This window comes from Panthera uncia, chromosome D4, assembly GCF_023721935.1.
Source record: "Panthera uncia isolate 11264 chromosome D4, Puncia_PCG_1.0, whole genome shotgun sequence".
Classification (NCBI taxonomy): Eukaryota; Metazoa; Chordata; class Mammalia; order Carnivora; family Felidae; genus Panthera; species Panthera uncia.
The window spans coordinates 5,857,253-5,871,680 of record NC_064807.1 but is presented as its reverse complement, the minus strand read 5'-3'; the positions used below and the strand labels follow the sequence as shown (position 1 = coordinate 5,871,680).

Genomic DNA, 14,428 nt, shown 5'->3' with positions numbered 1-14,428 from the left:
ACAGTAAGGCACTGGCATAAAAACAGATACACATCAATGGAATAGAAGAGAGAGCCCAAAGATAAACCCACACATACATGTTCAATCGATTTATGTGAAAAGAACCAAGAACATACATATACCGGGAAAGAACAATCTCTTCAATAAATGGTGTTGCGAAAACTGGACAGCCACACGCAAAAGAATGAAATTGGACCACTCTGACATCATACACAAAAATGAACTCAAGACGGATTAAAGATTTGAACATAAAACCCAAAGCTAGGGGCACCTGGGTAGCTCAATCAGTTAAGCGTCTGACTTCGGCTCGGGTCATGATCTCTGGCTTAGGTCATGTAAAATATGATCTGTGCTGACAGGCTGGAGCCCAAAGCCCACTTCAAATTCCATGTCTCCCTCTCTCTCTCAAAAATAAACATTTAAAAAAAAACCAAACAAACAATGCGGGTTTAGTAATGTTCTTTGACATTGGTCTTGGCAATGATTTTTTGCATTTCACACCAAAAGCGAAGGCAACAAAAGTTAAATAAATGGAAATATGTCAAGCTAAAAAGCTTCTTCACAGCAAAGGAAACCAACAAAATTAAAAGGCAATCGGCAGAATGGGAGAAAATATTTGCCTATCCTATATCTTGATAAAGGGTAGACATCCAAAATATATAAAGCACTCCTACAACTCAATGGCAAAAAAAAAAAAAAAAAAAAAATCCAATTAAAACCTGGGCAAAAGATTTGAAGAGATACGTTTCCAAATTAAGACATCCAGATAGCCAACGGGTACACGAAAAGGGGCTCACCATCACTAATCATCAGGGAAACGCAAACTGAAACCACGAGTTATCAGTGCACACCTGTTAGAATGGCTTTTACCAAAAAGACAAGAGATAACAAGTGCTGGCAAGGATGCGGAGAAAAGGGAACCCTGTGCACTGCTGGTGGGAACGTGAACTGGAGCAGCCACTCTGGAAAACAGTGTGGATCCCCACGGACACTGCAGCATTATCTACGATAGGATATGGAAATAACTTAAGTGTCCATCGATGGACGAATGGATAAAGAAAACGTGGAATATGTGTACGACGGGATGGTATTCAGCCGTGAAAAGGAATCTTGCCATTTGCGACAGGACGGATAGACCTTGAGGGCACTGTACAAAATAGGTCATACAGAAAAATAAATATCATATGATCTCTCTTATATGTGGTATCTAAACAAAAACCCAAACTCCTAGATACAAGGAACAGACTGACAGCTGCCGAAGTGGGGGCTGGGGGGTGGCTGAAATGGGTGGAGGTGATGGAAAGGTACAAAGTCGAGGTTATGAAGTCAGTCAGTCCCGGGGATGGCACGCACAGCAGGCTGACCGCAGGTAATAATACTGTACCATACTGGAGCCGCTAGGAGAATAGATCTTAAAAGGTCTCAACACAAGAAAAAAAATTGTAACTATGAAGATGGATGTTAACTAAATTTATTGTGGTGATCACTTTGCAGTATGTGCAAATATTGAATCATTTTGGAAACCCGAAACTTAAGGGGAAAAAACATCTCGTGTTCTTGGAATAAGCTCAACTCTGTTGGAAAGCATCATGTATACACACATACACACGCACACACACGTTGCTGGATTCAGTTCGCTAATATTTTATTTAGGATTTTCACATCTAGGTATGGCAGTTATCTAGCAAAGCCGAGCAGATGCACACGCGGTGACTCACTAATTCTACTCAGAAGTGAGCATACACGCACACGTGTACCAAAAGACGTTCGCAAGAAAGTTCACAACAGCACCATTCCTAAGGGCCAAAACCCACAATCTAACATCACCAGTAGAGTGGACACTCTCATCACTGGAACAGTATTTAGCAATGAAAAAGAAGTCTGCCACACACAAGACAGATGCATCTTACAGACATGCCGCTGAGTGAAAAAGGAAGCCATACGTAAGGGAAAACCGTGCGTGAGTCCATTTGGAGAAAGTGCAAATACAAGCAAAGTTAAACCTGTTAAGACAGAAGTCAGGATAGCCGTAACCCTGCTGGGAGGAAAGGCTGGGAAAGGTCGCAGGGGAGGCTTCTCGAGTACGGGCAATACTCTTAGTCTTGATGTGGGTTCTGCTCACAGGATTATATTCAGTTTATAAAAACCCCTCAGGCTAAACACGCAGAGCTGCATGCTTTTCTTCCACGATATAAGACAGAGACGCTTAAGATGTTAAGTTCATCTTCTGCATCGTGCCATAAAAAATACTTGCAGGGGCACCCGGGTGGCTCAGTCAAAGTTCTGACTCTGGCTGGCTCAGGTCACCATCCCGTGGTTCGTGAGTTCAAGCCCCACGTCAGGCTACGTCCTGGCAGCTCAGAGCCTGGAGCCTGTTCAGATTCTGTGTCTCCCTCTCTCTCTTCTCCAACCCCACTCGTGCTCTGTCTCTGTCTCTCAAAAATGAATAAACATTAGGAGAAAAAACCTGTAAAAAATGTAAGACCTGTCAGCAGGAAAGAAATTTACAGTTTTAAATATCCACTACCCGGCCTTCACCCGCTTAGAGAGCTCCAGCCCCGCTCCGGCCTCTCACTGATCACCTGCTGAGGCTGCCAGGTCAAGCTCTGGTGTAAAAAGGAAGACAGACGGGCAAGTCAGTCGGCTCCTGGGTGAGACACTCCCCAAAGTACAAACAAGGCAAAGGGAGCCCTCAGAGGAGAGATTCCGGAGCTGAGGATTTCACGCGGTGGCGAAGACTCTCGAGGAGCGGGCGCTACCACCACCCCAGCTTTACAGACGAGGGACTAAAGCACGGAGCACCGTGTGACTTGTTCGAGGTTGCTCGCCGAGGGCGTGTGCTCCGGGGGGATCTGAACGCGGGTCGCCCGACTAGAGCCTGTGCTGGGCGTGCCGGGAGCCCAGCAGGACAGAGAATTCCACTCCTGAAGGAGTTTGCAATAGATGAGAAGAGAGAAATGAGCAGTGGTCTGGGGGTGAAGGAGGTCAAAGTGGTTTCCCGAAGAAGAGAGGAAAGGCGCGTCGAGTGCAGATGGAAATGATCCGACAGGGAGGGGAAAATGAACGATGGAAGAGGGAAAAATGCGAGGTCACCGTTAATACAAGCAGTCTCCCACGTGTGGACCTGGAAAGGGTTCTCAATTCTTCAGTCTTCTTAAAAGCCAAGAAGACTCCGCAGGACTCAGATCTGTGTGCGTATGTGCACTCACTTCTCCACGATCAAGTCCTACAAGTGGATGTGTGGGACGGAAGCGTCCACACGTGTTTTCAAGCAGTCGCTACGGCCGAAGTGCCCCAAACCGCATCGGTCCACGCCCCCCCCCCCCCCCCGCCCCCCCCCCCCCCCCCCCCCCCCCCGGCACTGTACGCAACCACCTGTTTCTCTACATTCATCAGCGCTGGGCAGTAGCCTCCCTGCTTTTTGCAAATCTAAAATTCAAAAAATTCCAAATAAATCAATAAAATTTTAAAAAGTCTTATTGTTATCTGAATTTACATTTCTTCTGAGATAAAAGCTTCACTACTTACTCGGGCGGTTTCTTTAAAAGTTAAACATTAATTTACCATACGAACCGGGAATTTCAGCCCCGGGCATCCCCCCGTAAGAAAGGAAGATGTAGGTCTTACACACAGACTCACACACAAACGTTCACAGCAGCATTATCCACGATAGCCTAGAAGTACAATCAATCCAGATGTCCATCAACTGGCAAACGGATCAACGAAATCCACCAGTCTATGCAATGGGCGTAATTCGGCCATAAAAAAGAACGAAGTGCCCCCACGTGCTACAACACGGTTGATCCTTAGAAAATAGCACACGAACTGAAAGAAGGTGGACTGAGAGAGCACGGGGTCTCTCTCTGGGGCAAGAAGGAGATTCTAAAATGGACTGCGGTGATGAGCGCTCAACTCTGTGCACAGATCTAGAAAGCACTGAATCTGCCATAAGTGGGTGAATTACTGGTGTCTGGGGGAAGTAGAGTCACAGGGCATGGTGTTGTTCGCCAGAGAAAAAAAGGAGTCCGTGACCCCTTGGCTTCTGGGCTTTCTTCTACTCGAGGCTGGTAGTATCTGAATTTCTCACAGGGCACAGATATTAACTGGTTTAATCTATGCATTTTAAAACACCTTCAGAATTATTAAGTCAGCCTTACTGAGTCATGACATAAATCACTAATCTGAGAAGCTAAGTCGTTCCTTCATGCAGTCTGGCCCTTTAAAAAAAATTAGGCAGTAATGATTATTCCAGTCTAGTCACTAAAAACCCCGAATGAATCTCTGAGGGGACAATGGAGCACGAGAGAGACCACGTGGCTTTAAGCAAGAAGTTCCCAGGACAGGACCTGTGCCTGTTTAAGGAGCCCCGCGGAACTCCAAATCCTGGAGGCCTTCCCCTCTTCTGGTCGAAGGTGGAGGCGAGGCTGACTCGCTCCGGGCGGCGGCGGCACCCGCCGGTGAGACACGGAGAAAGGCACTGAACGTCAGAGCCCGGAGAGCCGGCGTGTGTGCGCCGCGGCCACCAGGATCAGCCCCCAAACCTGGAGGGAGACGCGGCCTAGAAACCCGGAGACGGGAGGGAAATACTCTCTCCAAACCTCCCGCAGGACGCCCCTCCGGAAAACATTACTTTTCGAGTGCGACGATTTTCTTTCCGCACGAGTGAAGCACGTGAACCGCATGCACAGTCTGTCCTCCAACAACACGGCTCTGAACCGGGCCCACTTATATGCAGATTTTCTTCAATGAACACGTGCGATGCCGTAAACGTATTCTCTCTTATCTTCTTAACCACACTTTCTCTAGCTCGCTTTATTGCGAGAATACACAACACGCACAACACAAAGAGCGGGGGTTAACCGACTGTCTGATCGGTCAGGCTTCCGGTCTGCAGGAGACCACACTAGTTAGCTTTCGGGGAGCCCAGAGTCACACGCAGATTTTCAACCGCGCAAGGGGTCAGTGCCCCTAAGCCCTGTGCGGTTCAAGGTTCGAGCATCAACTGCATACTGCTAGCTGGTAACAAGTCTGTTCTTTGCCTATTATTAAAGTAATCATATGCAACGCAAAAAACGCAAACAGTACACAAAACTGTAAGGAGTAGAAGCAGAGCAGTAATGACATTCCGGTTCTAAATTCGTGAAGCAACGGAGAGGTCAAAATTTTCACATTTAGCCCCATCCTCTGCTCCAGTGACACCACCCCTGCTCCGCCAGGCGACGCTCCCCAGCCGGCAGGGACTCTGAGGGCAGTTTGTCTGACTCTTTCCAGACAATACAATTATATCTAAAATGCATGCAATTGTGCAATTTTTATGTAAAACTATCTACATTTACTGAAAAGAACACCGACTGTAGGCTAGTCACGCCTAGTAGAACTGAGTACTCGATACGTGGAAATGAAGGAATTGACTTTGCTCTAGATCTAACCTGCCCTAGGCAGAGGTGTCTTAACCTCTCTGGACTACATGCGGATAACATATATTTTTATACACACGCACAGCATACATTCAGGAACGGTACAGACCACACCTTAAGGCCGGCTGTGATTCGGGTCCCGGGAGTACGGGGCCAGCGTGCCGGGACGACGGCCGAGCGTGTGACACACAGCACGCTTCCGGGGGGGGGGGGGGGGGGAAGCATTCGAAGACGTGCTCCTGCCCGTGCAGGGCCCTGACATTTTCACCGGAGGACAGACGCGACGTCAGCTCTGCTTACGGAATCTTCTCTTGCTGCTTTTTGACCTGGTGGTTGTTACACCAAGCAGTCCTCCTATCCTGACTGAACCCCAGAACTAGAGGGGCCGGGTAAGAGTGTGGCATCTGCTGAGCCCTACGGATACTAAGACCAGCTCCTTCTCAGTAGTCAGCGGAGGCGTGAGAACACACAGGAAGGTCTGAGCCAGAAAGAAAGGAGCGCTTTGCTCCTCACCTCGTGACCTTGAGATTCTCAGAGGTTAGCTGGCCTAAAACATACAACCATTTTAAACAGTGAAAGTCTAAGATAAGTTGGTTGGAGAATATTAGAATACGGTTCTGTTTAGCTTGTATATAAAGACGTACTCGGCACTCCGCGCATCTTAACTGACACCGTGTGTGTAGAGGGCACTAAAAACCGAGTTCTCCATCTGCTTACTCACTTTTCCTGGCCCATCTCAGACCCCTCATTGTAGAACGCCTACCAGATGCCGTCTGTCCAGCTACAATGCACTATCCAAATTCCTAACACAGAGGGGAAATGGCAGGAAACTTCCCAGATCAGATTTTAGGAAGCCCAGAGCTTTGAACTCTGTTAAGAAAGATGACAGGGGCTGGGGCGCCTGGGTGGCTCAGTCGGTTAAGCGTCCGACCTTGGCTAAGGTCATGATCTCGCAGTTTGTGAGTTCAAGCCCTACATCAGGCTCCGTGCTGGCACCTCAGAGCCTGGAGCCTGCTTCCGATTCTGTGTCTCCCTCTCTCTCTGCCCCTCCCTCTCTCTCTCTGAAATAAAGATTAAAAAAAAAATTTTGTTTTAAAGACAAAGAAAATGACAGGGGTGGCTGGGTGGTTCAGTCGGGTTAAGTGTGACTCTTGACTTTGGCTCAGGTCATGATCTCACGTTTGTGAGTTCAAGTCCTGAACTGGGCTCTGTGCTGGCAGCGTGGAGCCTGCTGGGGATTCTTTTTCCCTCTCTCCTCTCTCTCTGCCCCTCCCCTGCGTGCTCTCTCAAAAAAAAAAAAAAAAAAAAGATGACAGATGATACTAACTTAATGGAGGTTCCCCTTGTAATTTATAATCTTGTTATCCTTTAGAAATTAAAAACATTTCTCTGGCTAAAGTATTACTGAACTCTGTCACATTCAAATTAACTCAAAGATAAATTTAAAGCCCTTTTCCTCATTTCAATTCAGGAAATGACCGTCGTTTAATATTACTTATATCGTAATCATCCATAATGGACACAGGTAAGTCCACCGCCTACATGACAATCTGGTTGGTGGTTAAGAACACGGGTCAGGACCACCCAGGTCCAACCCCGCTGTGCCTGCTCCCAGCTGTGAAACCCCGGGCCGCCTGAGATGTCTCCTGCCTTGGTTTTCCCATCTGCAAAATGACGGTAACGACCGTACTTCTCCCTCAGGCTGCTTTGAGGATTAAGCGACATGACAAACATACGAGGCTTTGCACACACGTGACATGTGATTAGCGCAGTGTGAGTGTCAGGGGCTGGTCATATCACCTTGTTAAAAACTCCCGACGACGACAAACACAGACTACCTCACGCTCCAAAAAGAACATTCTTTCATTAGGGAAATTCCTTATGTTTGAAGAACTTCCACTTCCGCAAATACGAGAACTGCATTAAAGTACACCACGCAACTGCATTAAAATGTAAAATACGGCTCACGTACCTGTTTGGAACACAAGCTCTTTCCCTCCCACGCCCGCTGCCTCCAGGTTAATAAATGCACGAATCAGGCTGGCCCAAGGGTGCTGAGTTATGAAACCATGACTGGCCTGAATAAGAAGGAAATAAAACAGATGTAGGTGAAACAATCTTAAATTATCAAAGTCTTTCTTCGGTTTATTTTAAAGACAGAAGGTCTACGTTGATAAGGGGAAGAAGAGGAAAATAATCGTTTTTTTCAAAGGCAGGACCTGAAGACACCGATCTGTGTCTCTACGCACACCGGCTGCGTGCAGCTTGCTGAGTGGAAAGTCGCCATCGCCGAAGGCAGCCCGACTTCCGCGAGCGGTGCCGAACAACACCCGCAGGAAGTGTGAGGCCGGGCAAACCAACAGAAGAGAAAGGACAATCCACATGCTGCGTGCCTGCCTCGAAACCTCCCTGACGCCCCGGGGTCACAGAAAACCTGCCATGTTTAATTACGCCATCACAAAGCCCTTGCGGGACTCAAACGCTGACAAGGTGACGTGAGTGTGCGAGTACCGAACCCGTGTACACGGCGGCTGCGGGGTTTTTACAGCACCGCCACGGACGGTGTTTCTTTTGCACATCGTTTTACGATGCCACTCAAAAGCATGAGCGAAATGCCTAAGCGCGAGCTACTGTCGTCATCGTTGCTCAGGTCTAGTATTGGAGAGAGTAAACTCTCACTTGCAAGACGTTTTCCTCGGCACCATTAAAGAGAAATATGACAGCGTGACGCAGGGCTTCTGAAGACGTCGACAACACACGGAGCACTTCCAGCATCACCGAGCAGCTCACTGCATCATCGCTGGCACCTTCGAATCAGAAAGAAAGATTTGCTTCTCAGACTGAAGGTTGGTTGTTTTACATTTATTTTTTATTTGAGAGAGAGCGTGCCAAGAGCAAGGGGGAGGGACAGAGGGTGAGGGAGAGACAGAATCTTAAGCAGGCTCCGTGATCAGCGAGGAGCCCGACGCGGGGCTCAATCCCACGACCCTGGTGTCATGACCTGAGCCGAAATCAAGAGTCGGACCCTCAACCCACTGAGCCACCCGGGAGCCCCGCTTCTCAGATCGTAAAACTTTTATGGGGTGAACCGTCATGGCTAGGAACGGTTTTCTCGTCAAGAAAGCACCACGGGGCGCCTGGCTGGCTCAGTTGGTTGAGTGTCAGACTCCAGCTCCAGTCATGACCTCACGGCTGGTGAGCCCAAGCTCCTTATCGGGCTCGTTGCCGTCAGCACAAAGCCTGCTGCAGACCCTCCGTCCCTTTCTCTCCCTTCCCCACTTGCACTCTCTCTCTCTTTCTCAAAAATAAACAAGACGCTTAAAAAAAAAAAAAAAGGAAAGAAAGAAAGCACAACACTGGCTGCAAGACCACAAGCACATCTGTCACTGCCAGCTGACAAGGGCACTGGCCCGAGCCGCCTCACTCCATGACGACGGGGATCCTCATCCGGTCGGCCTGCTGACTGGTCTAGAACCGTCCCCAGCCGAGAGCAGTCACTTGACTCCTATCTGTTGAACCATCAACCAGGCAGGATCTCAGTTAACTGAAAACCCGCATTCCCTCAAGCCCGGGCAATCTGGTCCACCCTTCGTCCTCACTCCACAACCCCTGGGATATTCTCACTTCTGGGGTTCTGGCTTCCTCCATCATCTCCCGCACCACCACGACCCTCCTGCTTCTTTTCCTGCCAGGATCACAAAGCTGCACGTCACTCCACTTTCACAGAGCGGGTGGTCTGGGTGACAGAGCATTTTGTGAAGATTATGTGATGAAGGGGATCATGTGATGAAAAAGTACAGACACGACATCAAATCTAGTAAGACACAGGAGAGGAGACCAATGACCCGAAGAGCCTCCCTGGTCCCCGTGCTGAGAAATCTGCAGAGGACCTCATCAAAGCACTTCACTTCTTCTTGACTCAGACACTTCGTATGTTAATTAAACATGATTATAAAGATGACTTTAATACCCTGATTTTTTAAAAGCACTGTAAGAGGTAGTTAGACTAGACATCTGAGGATATTGGGGAATTCTCGGTAAGTTTTTACTTTTTAGGTGAGATAATTCATGGTGTTACGAGCATGCCCAAAACGAATCCTATCTTTGGGTGGGAGCAGACTGAAATACAGAGGACTGAGTACAGCTGAGATCTGCTTCAAAATTCTCAAGGGTTGCAGAGGGGAAAGAAACCAGACCGGACCTTTGAAGTGGGCTGACAGGTATGCTCAGGTTAAACAATTCTGGTTTTGCACGTTTGAAATTGTCCATAATAAAAAGTTTAAAGAGTAAGCCAAGTAAATAGACATAGTAATAACCCAGGCAGAAGCATTTCTGGGTGTGCCTATTGGGAGGCAGGGTGCTACAGAATTCAGTGTGGGTTTCCGAGCAAGAAAGACTTGGGCGGTAAGTACTAGCTGTTATTTACTCTACAGTTTCCTCCTGGTCGGTCTGGAGGGCAGGGCCAATGACGTTTATTTGAGGTGTGTCGGGAGGATTACAAGAAAATGTGGTCCAATCCAGTGTTAATCGTTCCTTCTTCTCTTTACAAATTTAAGAAAGGCTCTGCAGCCGGCTAAAATGCTCATTTTGGGGCTGTTCCATTCCAGACCCATTCCTACTCAAGGAGAAACCACTTATCAGCTGTCCTTGTCCTGGTGGTGATCACCAGGTTGCATTTGAATCAAAGTGAACCAAAGTAATAATTATCTAATTACCATCAAGCAGAAAGCATAGGTAGCTCTCAGTAAGAAGTAACACATTCCTACAACCAAGTGAAATTCATGGTTTTTCACTTTGACACTCTGAGTTACTTTAATGTAAACAGCAAACAATAAATTTTTTTTTAATTTTTTTTTTTTAACATTTATTTATTTCTGAGACAGAGAGAGAGCATGAACAGGGGAGGGTCAGAGAAAGAGGGAGACACAGAATCCGAAACAGGCTCCAGACTCTGAACTGTCAGCACAGAGCCCGACGCAGGGCACGAACCCATGGACCGCAAGATCATGACCTGAGCCGAAGTGAGATGTTTAACCGACTGAGCCACCCAGGCGCCCCTAAATTTTTTATTCAAAGTGAGAGAGAAATTGAAAGAAATATATATAGGGCTGATTAAAAAGTTAAACTGTCCACTTATCTTCCTTTATTTTAATGGTTCTGGCACCTGAGAACAGGACTAAAGAAGGGTTAAATGCCTTTAAGAAAGCAAAGACAAGTTAGAGGACAGTATCTATAAAGGCTGGGTGGTTTGTCAATATCCCTTTCCACTTAGAATTAACCCTGAAATTGAAACCACCACTAAAATAACTCCACGTCTCTTCTACCAACAACCTGGAACCGTGCAGCAAAACCAAGAAGAAACTTAAGGCTTTTCTGTGGGTAACATTACTCCAAATTGGTATCAGTTCCTAAGTTCCAGATACGCTGGTGAGAAAAAAGGGTGTTAAAAAAAAAAAAAAAAAAAAAAGTTGAAAAGCACAGTCACAAAATAGACTATCACCTACATCCTGTCAATGGATGAGCTAAGTGAAACATGGGGATTCTTTAACAATTTGCAATGAACAGAAATTTCCTTGAGATTGTCGGCTAGGTATTTGTAGACAATTTTAATTAAAAAATGGGTTCCAATGACCCACAAAATTGCCATTCTTTCATTCCTGGACTCCATGTATGTGATTTATAACACCTGGCACCATGTTTCTGATACTTGTATACACATCTTTCTTTTATAATGCTCTTAAATAACCCTGGTGTTAATCTGTCCCACCCAAGAATTTAAGCGTTATAATAGTGGGCGTAGGGGGACACTGATTTTTACAGCTTCTCTGAAACAGGCATGAAGGACTACTGGTTTCCCTAGCACACACAAAGGTATTTGTGACTTTATAAAGCAGGTGTCTATACACGGACACTCGAAAAAGCACGTTACCTTCTAAATGCAGTTGGCAAGCTTTCTGATTAAAGAAACCCTGGTGTGAGTCATTTCATCAAGCAAATAAATTCTACCTTCTGTATAACTTTTGTATCTTGTGTTTTATCTTTTATATCTGGATAGTCCTTTGAGCCTGCTATGCGTTCGAGCAATCCAGAAATATTACAGTCAAGTAACAATTATTAGGAATTAATCTCCATTTTGCAGATCAGAAATGGAGCAGAGAAGAGGTTAGGTATTTTGCCAAAAGGAACTTAACTATACTCTCCTTCCTTTCAAATGTAGCTCAAATAATTGGCTGGCCAGAACCGCAGCCTCTGGTGCCACCTCTGTCTCTGATCAGTGGTGACCAGCTAAGTTTATTCCTGTGACAAAAGACAGGGTTGAACCGGACAGCACCAGACACTATCCCATTTCCTCCATCTCTAAAGTGCCAGGATTCCACTGCAAAATGCTACTATTTTCCATCTGTCCCTACTTCAAATCTAGCTACTGCACACATTTCTCTTGTGAATCTTATTTTAAAAAATGGAACTTCAATTTAGGGAATTCTCCTTCATTCTACGAATGTTTTATCGTGTCAGGCACCGTCCTGAACATCAAGTATTCCATTGTGCCAAAGTATTTTCAGAGCAAGATTTGTGGATCGATGAGCTCTTCTAAGAGTATGGCATCCCCAGTGGGCCCAAATCCTCACTTTCCAGGGCGACAGACTCTGCTAGGGGAGCCTTCCCCGGAAGCCCTCCCTCCCTTGAAGGCGAAACCTATTCCTTCATCCCAAATGCCCACAGCCTCCTACACCACGGAGCTGAGTAAACACTGGATGCGGCAGAACCTAACCCCAGGACTCAGGGACACACTCCTGCACCCTGGCAAGGCAGCTGTGATCTGCTCCCTGTGCAGTCACTGGGCTGCTGGCCCTAATGTCCCAAGAAAGAAAGAAAGAAAGAAAGAAAGAAAGCACTTGAGAGAACAGTGAAGGTTTGGATCTTAAACTAAATGATACTATTCTAATTATCTTCAATTCCATCACGATGAAAAACAGGTTTGTCAAAAAAATAATACAACCCCCCCAAAATGGTGCCCTACAACTGCCCAAGCAGCTTGGGGGTTGGTAAGCTCTCTGGGTGTACTCAAGTCCAACTCCAAAATGACTGAAAGTCAGGTACGTACCTGGGGAGTTGGCCACGGAGTCAAAATGACAGTTAGCCAGGACAGCATGCTGGGCCCCGTCCCTGGGCTCCAGCTTTACCACGACGTTGGTGATGTTGTCATAGTAGCTTGTAAAACCTCCCAAGAAGTCAATGCTAAAGGAGCCGGTGGGCCGTTGGACATCTACTGAAATCCTGTGAAGGCTGCTGCTTTGAACTTCAATCAGTTTAATCTGTTCCAAGAGGTAATGGACGGTCAGAATCTCATTTTCTGGACTTCCTGTAGTCCTGGGGCCAATGGATGTGATGTGTTCAAGGTAATCCCTGGAAGGAACCAAAAGAACGATGATGACAAGGCGTGCCAGGCTTGAAATGGATGCTTAACACGAGGCAACTTTTCCTGACCTCCCCTCCATCACCCCCTCACCCCCGGCAAAAGCCAGTTCTGTGACCTCTCACATACAAAAAAGCTTTTATTATTTCAGGTACTCTGTGAAAAATCCCTTGTAAAGTTCCATCTGTTTATTATGCCTTCTGTGAGTTCCTCCTTTCAGTTTTCAAGATCCGCCCCGCTCCCAAATTCTTCCTATCCCCATATCAAGCCAATACAAAGACTAGGGACTCGACTCAAAACGTGTGGCTGCAGCAGGCTGGACAGACAGAATCCGGCCTCACTGAGCTTCGTCCTGGAGAGTTACTGATTCTAAGTAGAAGCCAATGAGCAAAGACAAATAAGTCAAGAGGTTAAATAAGCAAAAACAAAAACAAAAACAAACTTCCGATCGATGAGAATGGACTCAGCCCTCTCCACGGTGTGCACACTGAGCCTAATAACAATTCAGGCCCAAGCCAACCCTACCCCTAAAACAAACAAAACAAAACAAAACGGAACGTGTTATCTTTTCACTACATTCCAAGTGGGCAAAAAGGGAGTGGGGGAGGTGTGCGCCAGAACGTCTTTAAGAAAATAAGCTTCCGGCACTTTGTATTCCAAAGTTTTGAAAACACCGAGGCTGCTGAAAACTATGCTAGCTTGTGATTTTAGGAGCTTTGACCTACTTACGGTCACAATACCTTTAAAGGTCTCTTCTTGAATTTAAAACAAAAGCAAAGAAAACCACCAGATCTTACACACCAGGGGCCCAAGGACACGCTCCAGGAATCTGAGAACCCCCGAAATGGTAGAATTTTGAAGGTGCAGTCCTCCGGAAGCCCCCACGGCTTACAGGTGAGGACCGTGACCCTCCGGAAGTTAAGAGCACCGCGTTATCCCCATTATCACCTCCCCACCCAAACCGAATTTATCAAACGGTCTAGACACACAAATTCCACTCCCCATTTCATACGGAATGCAGGAAGGCGACTAAAAAGTGGAAGTTGCTCCAGAAGACGGGGGACGACTGCCAACCCTCCACGCGCCCGGCAGAACCGGGGCGAACAGGCCGGTGCAATCCGCCCCCCGGGCCACCCCGGACCGCACCGCCGGATCCACAGAGGGCCACGCCGGCTCCGCGACCCGCACGCGGGGACTCCGGCAGAGGGGCGCGCGGGGCCCGCCCCGCCCCACGTGCGGCCGCGCGGCGCCGGCGAGCCCGGGCGGTCCCGCGGGGCGGGCGCACGCAGGTGCGGAGCCCGGGACCCAACCGCCGCCGCGGCGGAGGAGACGCGCGGGCCGGGCGGGAGCGGCGGGTACCTGGCTTGGCGTGCGTCGAAATCCCCGGGGCGCCCGGCGGCCCCGCGCAGCACGAGCTGCTGCAGCGAGAGCTGCACGAGCGCCCGCAGCGCGAGCAGGTAGAGCGCCAGCCCCAGCGCGGCGCGCGCCTCGGACAGTCCGGTCCCCGCGCCCCGGCTCGCGTCGCCCCCCGCGCTCCGCTTCCGCGTCCTCGCGCCGCCGCCGCCGCCGCCCGCGTCCGCCGGCGGCTCCGGCG

The 14,428-nt window shown here is 48.1% G+C and overlaps 1 protein-coding gene across 1 annotated transcript in view; it reads right to left on the bottom strand.

The window, feature by feature from the left end:
- Window positions 1–14,428, bottom strand: part of ERMP1 (endoplasmic reticulum metallopeptidase 1) — a 45,133-nt gene that overhangs the window by 30,094 nt on the left and 611 nt on the right. The window contains exons 2-5 of the mRNA XM_049643139.1: window positions 14,194–14,420; window positions 12,523–12,824; window positions 8,097–8,224; window positions 7,390–7,495 (exon numbers count right to left, since the gene is read on the bottom strand). Of these exons, the coding sequence (XP_049499096.1) occupies window positions 7,390–7,495; window positions 8,097–8,224; window positions 12,523–12,824; window positions 14,194–14,420 (763 nt within the window). The remainder of the gene's footprint in view (window positions 1–7,389; window positions 7,496–8,096; window positions 8,225–12,522; window positions 12,825–14,193; window positions 14,421–14,428) is intronic.